Source organism: Triticum aestivum, chromosome 6B (assembly GCF_018294505.1).
Source record: "Triticum aestivum cultivar Chinese Spring chromosome 6B, IWGSC CS RefSeq v2.1, whole genome shotgun sequence".
Classification (NCBI taxonomy): Eukaryota; Viridiplantae; Streptophyta; class Magnoliopsida; order Poales; family Poaceae; genus Triticum; species Triticum aestivum.
The window spans coordinates 631,160,473-631,170,722 of NC_057810.1; the positions used below are offsets into that span (position 1 = coordinate 631,160,473).

General features: G+C 40.6%; 1 protein-coding gene across 6 annotated transcripts; it reads right to left on the reverse strand.

Moving 5' to 3' along the window:
• Nucleotides 1–923: 923 nt before the first annotated feature.
• LOC123138386 (nuclear exosome regulator NRDE2) lies at nucleotides 924–9,838 on the reverse strand. Of its 6 annotated transcripts, none has more exons than XR_006469052.1 (12): nucleotides 9,259–9,838; nucleotides 7,521–7,932; nucleotides 6,974–7,309; nucleotides 6,218–6,863; nucleotides 5,974–6,148; nucleotides 4,982–5,378; nucleotides 4,393–4,503; nucleotides 3,568–3,916; nucleotides 2,490–2,709; nucleotides 2,006–2,227; nucleotides 1,085–1,467; nucleotides 924–1,002 (listed from the first exon to the last, which is right to left on the reverse strand). XR_006469052.1 is itself a non-coding variant. In XM_044558354.1 (12 exons), the coding sequence occupies exons 3-12, from the start codon at nucleotides 7,929–7,931 to the stop codon at nucleotides 1,314–1,316; spliced, it is 3,021 nt and encodes a 1,006-aa protein (XP_044414289.1). In that variant the 5' UTR covers nucleotide 7,932; nucleotides 8,784–8,887; nucleotides 9,259–9,467; the 3' UTR covers nucleotides 924–1,313. The 6 variants fall into 6 exon arrangements, 5 of the variants coding, with proteins under 5 accessions (XP_044414289.1, XP_044414285.1, XP_044414286.1 ...); XM_044558354.1 differs by adding an exon at nucleotides 8,784–8,887 and having other exon boundaries at nucleotides 924–1,467; nucleotides 9,259–9,467; XM_044558350.1 differs by having other exon boundaries at nucleotides 924–1,467.
• Between the last annotated feature and the right edge of the window lie 412 nt (nucleotides 9,839–10,250).

Here is a 10,250-nt window from a genome sequence, read left to right on the forward strand (position 1 = left end):
CGACTAACCATGGTACCTCTCGGCATTGGTCGTCGACGTGATTGGAGCTTCCACCCTCACAAGCACACATCTGGAGACTGCATTAGCTTGTGCCCCCTACCAACCTGCCATGAATTTGAGTTCGTAAAATCCTGCAACCTTTGCTCGACACCTACGCTCTGACGAGCATGATTGAACTGTGCAGGCACAGGTGAGTAGTAATAAGCCAACAACCCTGCGCACTGAACTGAACTTCGATATCGCTGCAAATTGGGGCCAACCGGGACCAACAGTACTATACCTGGCTACCGTATATGTACAGGTGAAACAGCGGTACCACATGGTGTGGTGCATACAACTCATTGCATGCAACAACCCCATCAAGTCGCAGCACACATTCCTAAAAACATTTGAAGTCACAGCACACATTCACTAGCTGAAACAGCCCGGTTAACGGTCATGAGCGGGCGCACACTCGTCATCTAAGCCACGGCTTTTCCTTTTCCTTTTTATTCCTTTTTCTTGGTCTCTAAGATCTAATTAAATGGATCAGTTTGATCATTGTAATATGGAGTGGCATTCTATTATTTCATCAGTTACACGCAGAACCCAATGCCCTTCATTTTAGTTCAACCAGGAGCCGACTCAGGTTAGAGCAAAACTAGTGATGTTACAAGCGAGTGATGTTACAAATTTGCAGAGAAACCAGGCATTCAGCAAATTAAGGTTTTCTTTTGACAGACAGGATCCTGGGATACCTCACGAGGCCCGCTTAACCTGATTCAGCAGAACCATAAGAAAAATGTAAGATGTAGCCGGGCAAAGAGAAAACAGGAAACCGTGCCCCCTGCAAAATACATCACTTGCCTGAGGTTGCAGTAATTTTGCATTTTGTGAACATGAATCTCCAGCATCTTTTGTTGCTCCATTCTTGCAAAACAATCTGAACACCAAATTTGTATTCACTGTGCTTTGTAATTGCCTTCAGCAGTTGCCATAAGACATTTTCAGATTGATTATGTCCTGTGGTTTAAACAGCCTAGTGAAGCCATTGTGTAACTTCAATAACCAAGGATCACATGGGAGTATTGAAGTGGCAACAAACCTGGCAAAAATGCCTTGGAAGGAACAGAAAGTAAGGGACAGTTAAACTCAGCAACATTGACGGTCCAAAGATGTAGCCGTTTATAAGATGCATCCAGATCTCATTGGATGCATTATGAGCTCAAGACTGCAATGTAGAACTGACACTGGTTGACGGCTGTGATCTTGGAAACTACAAGCTCAAATGATTGCCATGAGGGACAGATTTGGAATTCTGAATACGCATATAATCATATGTCATCTTCATCTTGTAACAGTATCTCATAGATATCAGTGCGAATGAACAATTCCTTGCCATGCATTACTTCCTGGAGATCTGATAACTCTTTCATAGTCAGAACTGAGCTCAATTTTTGGAATCCATCAAGCCATAATCGTTTAGACCTGCGAAGTACAGAGTGTTAGACACTTAGATGCCAAACACAATCATCCATAACAATAAAATTAAACTACAGCAAGTCTAAGCCCAAGAGAAATATGGGAGAATACACAAGTCTAAGCCCAAGAGACAATAAAATACTCCCTCCATTCGGAATTACTTGTCACAAAAACGGATGTATCTACAACTAAAATACATCTAGATACATTCATTTCTTGGACGAGTAATTCCGAACGGAGGGAGTATAAAGTTTAAATAGTGGCTGCTAAGAGAAATATGAGAGAATACACATGGAACAAAAACCACTTACATATTCACATGAGAAAGCAAAGAAAAGAAAGCAGAAGCTGCTAACATTTCATAAACTACTCAAATTTGGTGACATCGCCAACCAAACTTGGAAACACTGCTTCTCTAACATGCACTTCATTTAGAATACATGCTCATTATTCTTACATATTTATATACAAGGGATTGAGTGGATAGCAATAAGTAAAATGACATCATTAAGCTCTGATATCCATGTTTATGTGACTCACATACCATGGGCAAGCATGTATAGCTCTGAAGAACACACGTCGTGCCGCAGAAGTATTACAGGCTATCTCTGCCTCATAAGCTAGATAACAGCGCCACAACAGAACAGACTTCTGTAACTTATCATCAGCTAGAGCTCTCTCAAACAGACTGTGGATTCTATTGTAAGATCCTGCTTTACTCCATTCAAAGGACAAAGCGAACAGCAAGGCAACTATGGAAGGGTCCCTGTTGAAAAAATAATCAGTCAATAGAAAGCAGCACGTCCATCTACAGACATACATGCACGCAACAAAATTGCATGAAGACAATAAAAGCTCGTTTATATTATTTGCATGTTTAAACACCATATATGAGTACAGACAAAAAAATATGATAGAGGATCCACATTAAAGGAGAACTAGATGGGCATATCCTTTAGAAATTATATTCATATCACACTATACTAGATATACAACAGAGTGTTTTCATGGAAACAAAGCACCCTTACCTTTGACTGCATTTGTCAAGTGTAAGACGCAGATTGTTGGGAACACTGTAAAGACAGCTCAGAGTTAACATGGATGCATATGATTTTGGATTGTACGGATATGTTTGTACTCCTTTCAATATGCTCGGCCAAACCCTTGAGAGACTCAACTGGTTCAGATTCTTCTGAAGCAGTTTGATGTAATACATCCACAACTTTTCAAATTCCAAGGTATGGCTCTCTGAAAAAATCAAGTTCACATAATAAGAGAATGCTTTGTTGAATGCAAATTTGACAAAAAAATAATTATAATTATAAGCATGCAGAAAAATACTTAAGACTTTATCCGATTCAAAATAACAGCAGAACAACAAATGCAGAGGTTAAACATAAAGGTAAGTTCAACAGTAAAATACAACAAGGTGATTTTAACTTCTAGTGAAAACTGAAAAAGACCCTTGAGAAGAGTCAGAAGGATCCATCCATCTTGACCCTTGAGAGCAGTCAAAAATAGGCTGTTACGTCCGGTATAACAACAGTATAATTTGTTTATGCAAGATAAATGAATAAATAAAATATCTTATAGCTTAGACAAATACATCTAATACTCCCTCCGATCCATATTACTTGTCTTAGACTTGTCTAGATACGGATGTATCTAACACTACCATATTACTTGTCTTAGATTTGTTTAGATACACAAGTAAAATGGATTGGAGGGAGTAGTAAATAACAATTGATAACAAAAGTGAAATTGCACTAACAGAACCCTAAAGATAAGTGCATATTTCGTTGCCAATACTCAATAGTTAACAAGGGAGGAAGCCAATATACATCAGCAGAAGGAATAGAAATTAGTATGCATGACATAGGACCAAGGTGGCAGTTATTAAGTTGTTGCTTCAGCAGCAGTTTCGACCAACAGTAACTGACATTGACAAATAGAGGTGGCAAACAAAAGACTAACAAGAATAATTGCCATTTTGTAAAATGATAGAATGATAAAAGTAACGCCACTTCACACAGGAGCAGAAAAACATAATGGTTTGAAACGATATCATCCATATAGATCCAGAACAAAAAAGAGAGGATGAAGAACCTGAAAATGGACAGGCCTCCTCTATCACTTCAAGACCAGAAGAATAACCAGAAGTCATACTCTCAAACAAGGAAGCACAGCAAATCAGAGCAACTGATTCTTCTTTCAAACAACCACTTGCAAATGCAGACCTCAGGCTTCTAATCTGCTCTTTAAATCCTTGACGAGCCCTTAATACCAGCGGGCGTGATATAGGACCGCCGAAAGAAGAATACTTGATATTGCTACCCAAGCAGGAAAGAATGTATATTGCACGATGTGCCGAGTCAGAATTGTTTCTTGAAGTAGATATTGATATTTCCATCTCAGCATACCAAAAACAAAGAATAGGAACCTTCTTGACGAGATCCTGTCAACAACAGCAACAACCAGAAGAACCTTAACAACAGAAAGCCGGTCTCTTAGTTCTTACTACATCAGTTAAAAAATAGAAGTCATCACGAAACGCATGCAATAAAACTCTAAAAGCTTGGCCACAAATAAGTATTTAAATTTTTCACATGGAAATGATCGCATAAGGATGATTGTGTCATAACTTATTTCCAAATCGTTATTTTCTAATATAATTGCTGACTAACATACAATTAGAAAAAATATTGGGCAAACTTGTACATGGGAGATAATGTCAATGTCTAAAGGCATCTATTTTAGACTGGAGATGGTAGCATGCATTCGAGAGGCAGATCTATGTTATGCACACACCAAAGATGCTAGAACAGCAGCATTATGCATTATACAACTAATACCAGTAGCGACTAATACTGATTGGAATGAATGGATATACAAGCTTCCATACAAAATATTTATTTTATGGTTCTATAATACCTGTGTAGCTCCTTCTGTAGATAACAGTGCCATGTCAAATATCTTCCTTGCTTGGTCAATGTTCCCATGCCTAGCCTCAATTCGGCCATATATACCACAAAGCAGAAGATCCTGACCACAAGAAAGGTCATGGTTTACATTTCTTCTAACAATACGCAATGCACCAAGCTACATATGATTAAGACTGATAACTGATACAAGTAACTCATACATAAAAACGAAACATAGACACGGAGAATTCTCAGAAGAACACCACTTAAAACAAGATAATGGATGGAGCATTAACTTGGTTAATGCAAAATATGAGTAACCGCTATTGAACTGAGGACTTCTGCTATATTTACGGATTGCCTTGGCTTAATTTTGGTTCCATAACTGCATGGTGTGTCTAGTTTGCTAACTGATGCAGATTACGCTGAGTGATATCACTCGGCAAAACTGTATCGTGTGAACTAGGTGGCTACTGGCTAGAAATACATGAGCATACTTCTTTGTGGTTTATTGCACAACTAGCTAGTTGCTTATAACTTTTATGCCCCACGAAAAATTTATGTGAAAACAAAGAAAAAGGAAAGAGGATAAAGCATACCTGTCTGTCTTTCTTCAGCAGGTTTTTGGCCAAAGCCCGCGATGCATTAGCTGGAGTAGACAAAGTGTTCTCTTGTGCCGTATACATTTGGGTGGTAACAAGGACAGCTTCCTCCAAGATATGATTACGAGGGAATATATCAAGGGAAAGCAATATTGCATTTTTCAGAAATTTCACCAGGCCAGGTCTTCGAGAAAGATCATGCATACTTCCTAATAAAGACTCCAAACTACAACGACTTGAATTTTGTGTCTTGTTTGCAAGGTCAGATATGGCGATAAGATCTTCCGAAATATCATTTGAAATCATCTCAAGGCTCATAATTCTATCAAGCCAACTTGAACTGTTGCTGGATGTCCTGGAATTAAGAACATTGATTAAAACTGAAGGATGAGTCCTGGAATTTAGGAATATACTGTAGTTAACACCAAAAGCTAATTATACAAAAAATATAGAAATCAAAATAACAACCGCAACCAACTTTCCATCGTGGAACCCAGTGCACAACTTCTTACTGATGTAGGTTTTCAGGACGAACAAGTTGGTGTAAGTTCTGTATAACCATGATAAATTTCAAATCCCCCAGCTGTCGACTCAGAATCCACTCTAGGATGCTGAAATGTTCGTAATAAATTAAACTAAAAGACTAACATGCTACATGACCAAAATAATGAGGAAACCCAGCTGGGTAGCTGCAGGTATAGCCATACATCTCATAATTCCCATTATATGGTAACAGATTTGATCAAATTGTACTATCCAGTTTTCTTGTCAGGCACTTTAGTTATAAGGAGTTGCACACTGAGCAAACAAAAACTGAAACAAGTTACAAGGCAATAAAAATATACTACTCCCACCGGTCCAAATTAATTGTCGCCGCTCTAGTACAACTTTACTAGAGCTGCGACAATTAATTTGGATCAGAGGGAGTATTTAGTTCTGTTCACATGAGGATGACCAAAGCTTAACAGGATAGAAGTGCAAGAATTTACCATCTAGAAATTTTGCCACCATAGAAATCAATAAATTGGCATATCAAGGAAAAACGAGCCTCTTCTGACGATAAAGAGAACAGAAACTCAGTTACATCCTCAAACAAGATTACTCTGGAAAGCTGATCATTGACTTCTCCAGATGAGGCATCATTAGAATGATTTGGTCCTGCTCCTGGAAATAGCATCCCAGTGTTAGAATTGAGTTACCTAAACAAATCTCAAAGTCACTTCTCAATCTTACCAACAAAGGGGGAAAGCGAAGTACCAGAACTTTCACGAAGGGGCATCCATTGTTCATTCTCCCTCGACAGCTCCATTGTGGACCATCTATTCCATGTTTTTGCATCCTTAACTTCGCTACTGTACTCAGTCTCTACATCAATGCCGAGCTTTTTTAGTAAAGATTCAACATCATCTTGTGCAGGTGTGTCCTCAGTATCAGGGTCTTCTGGATCAATTCCATCAGCTGCTAATTCTTCTATTGATTGGTTAGACACATAATTTGTTTCAGCATTTGCTACAGAGGGATTAAACCAACCACTCCAGCCTCCCCCTTCCGGCTCTTGAGGATTTTCTTGCATAACCATGTTTTGTCGACTCTCCTCATCCTTTTCTAACCATGTAGACCATCCAAGAGCCCCATCTTCTCCAATTCTGGCACCACCACTATTCCAGAAGTGCTCAAAGAGTCTTTGCTTACTGCTTGTGGACAAGGAAAGGGGAGGCGAGAATAGGCTAAACTCAATTTGAGCTTGAAATAACCCAGTTGCTAATTCTCGATGTCCTGTTTGCCATTCAAACCGGCAAAGATTCACAAATATATCCACTAAACCAAGTTCAACCTGAACTAAGGAAGGATGTGCTTTGAGATCAGCATTTTCACAATCCTGCGGAAAATTCCAGAATAAAACATTTTAATGACTATAGCGAATTCATGCAAAGAGAGGGAGAGAAGGGAGAACAGTTATGCTGAAATATGTTCAATGAGACACTAAACCTGCCTACATAGCTTTGTGCAAGCTGCAGATAGAGCCTGTACTGCATATGAGTAAGACTTCCGTGTATCAGATACTTTGAATCTGGAGAATTCCCCTTGGCACAGAAGTAGATACTGTTTCCACAGCTTACAACTGTCAGGGTGTTCCATAAGTATTTTCTCCCATTTACCAAAGAGACTCTCAGAGCTATCCCTCTCGCCATATGACTTCAGAAGGCAAAGCAACAATTCCTCGTTATCTGGATTGAGCTCCACAGCCTTCTCCAATATACTAATTTTTCTTTCAGTTGTTTGCAAACATGCTGCTTTTTGTGGCTGACTACTGGCAACTTTGTCCTGCAATGCAGAAGCAGAGGAAATCACTTCACTAGATTTCTTAACAACTATAAGGTGGAAGGGGGAAAGATTAGCTGAAGTAAAACTCTAGTCAACAGTTTCATAGCTTAAGATTCTGTTTGTGACTTAACTGTATGCTGTAAAAAAAATCAACTGTGCACTACACAAGTGATAGCCTGGTGAAAGAAATATTCTTCTAAAACTGCGATACCTGAAACTGAGCGAAGGCCAACCAGATTTTTTCATCACGAGGACATTCTCGTGTCATCTTATTGAATTCTTTTGTCCTCCGAAGTATTTCATCTTCCCAAGATTCCTCAAGCTCCTGTTGCACGGTTGTGCTTTTCACAGGAAGGGATGATGTCTCTACAGGGATAAAATCTTCAGGGAGAATTGCAATCATATCACTTTTCAACACTTTCAGGTGCTTGAAACCCTTGTTTCTTTCTAAAACGGCATGTTTTGCTGAAAAGTAACGCCCTCCCACGTTTACTTTGTTATCCAGTCCATCCAAATCTGAATCTAGATCCATCTGCAATGAAGCATGTCCATAATTATAGAAACGTCGATTAAGCCCACGTGTCTCCAGTGTGTTTTGAGGCTTGTAACGTGCAATGTCCATTCTGCATATTACATATTACCATGTGGTGTTAGACTTGATTAGAACAAAATCAGTTAACTGAATAAGTTCGGCTTACAGAATGAAGTCTCTGCAGCAGGTAAAAACTGGAAAACTTCAACATATTATTAAGCATTGATATTCTGAACAAAGTGACTACATTTAACTTTTCCAGCTTGATGATATACTAATTCCATGTATTGTTTACATTGTTACCATTGACAATATCAGCCGAATTGCTCCCCTGTGCAAGCTTCCATTGGCACATATATTGTTTATACGTTAATTTTGATGTAGCAGCCCAAGTTTGGACGCGTCTACTTGAAGAAGAAATTGTTGAAAGAACAGAAAACAAATACTTCCTCCGTCCGGAATTAGTTGACGCTCAAACGGATGTATCTAGAGCGCCAACTAATTCCGGATGGAGGGAGTACTAACTAACGTCTAACAAAGGGTCGGGTGTATCATTTGGATAGCAGCTACAGGCCTGCCTAAGCCTATGTTGTTCCCTGACATTGTACACAAGTAAAATACTCAACTGGCAATCACAAGACACCACATAATAGTAAGCTACATAATGTTGCAGTTGATAAAAAAAATCTTTATAGTAACCGCGTCGATATATTCTACAATGTTTTGAAACAGACTGATATTAGTAACTTCCAGATGTAGCAAGTCCCAGAAGATAAATGGCTAACTAGACAATAACAGAGAGTTGAACTGTAGGTATAAAAAAAAACTGACAGAATATAAGAATTTCCTGTTTAACAAACTGATCTTATATTTGTAAAAATAAAATTGTTCCAACCCAGCTTCTAAGTTAGCACGGTATTAAACATGTGAAACTATAAGTACCTGCACAGGGTTTAAAGCTTAAACTATCACTCCATGTCCATCAATATCATTAATTCCGCCTCCCAATTTTTTGCAACTTAATTCCAGACCGCGTAGTTAGCGCTCTGGAAATTACCAATACATGAGTTTAACCATATAGTTTATGCATATGGAAATCAAACTTGGTGCTAATAACTTTGATTTGATAAGACGCTAAACATAAGCAGCTATACATGACCTCTTACACAGGCCTTTGGCATGTGATCTACCACACCTGCATCCAATTGCAAAAATGAACAGACACTCTAATCGTTTCTTACTAGAACAAACGCCACAACAATGGAATCGGTGAAATGTAGCTTTGACACCAATAACTTCACATGTGGAAGCATAAACAGTCTGTTCAGCATACTTCAATACGACATAAGCATGAATTTAACACAACAGCTTCGCTATGCAACAATCCGTACATAAATAAACATGAGCAAATACTGACCTGTAGATTGATCCAAATGCCAAGTTATCCTGGTCGCCCTTGGCGTCGACGTAGTAATCCTTGACCAGCTTGGTCTCCGACCCAGCCCAGGCACGAACCCCCGACTTCCGCGAAGAGGCGGCCCCCTCATACCGCTCCTGGTCCCTCCTCCGCTTCCTCCTCTTCCTGTCGTCCCGCCTCGACCCCCTCTCATCGTCGGACGGCGAGGACGGCAGCAGGTTGTACTTCGCGGGAGCGGGCTTCGGGGCCGCCTCCTCCTCGTCCGAAGAGGGGCTCAGCGGCGGCAGGGACGAGGAAGCACTGGGTGGGATGTTGAAGGAGGAGGCGTCGAAGGAGAAGCTAGGGTTCGGGAGACACTGGGAAACCTCGGTGGGGGAAGAGAGCGGGAAGAGGGGGAAGAGAGAGGAGGAGTTGGAGGGCTCGTGTCCTCCTCCGGCGGCGGTGGCGGTGGTGGTCGGCGGCGAACGCTCCGGCGATGGCTCCATGACGGCGTTGCGAGAACCGAGATTAGTGTTGGGCGAAGGAGAGCAAGAAAGTTCTGGCCGCTGACGGGGTGCAGCCCGCGGTCGGTCGGGAATTGTCGGGCCAACCAAAACATGGCCTTGAGAAGTTGAGAGTTCTTTTCTTTTCATCATGAGTCGGCCTAATTCATACTGTATTTTGTAGTGTTGCTGAAGGTTCTAAGTATTTGGCCCGGCCCATTCGTTCGCGCATTAAAGTAAAAAAGAGATCATGAAATGCCTCCCTGGTCTGCAAAGAGACAAGGCGCGCTGCTGGCCAGTCGGCCACGTTCCATTGGTTTTTTTTTTAGCATCAGTACAGACACAAGCGCTCATATACACGCGCATACACTCATCCCTATGAACGTACACACGCACACCCTACCCCTATGAACACCTCCGACAGACTGAGCCGGCATATCATCTTGAGATTTACGAAGCCACCGTAGGCGCTTCGTCGTCGACGGGAACGTCTCCTCCCACTGAAAGCGC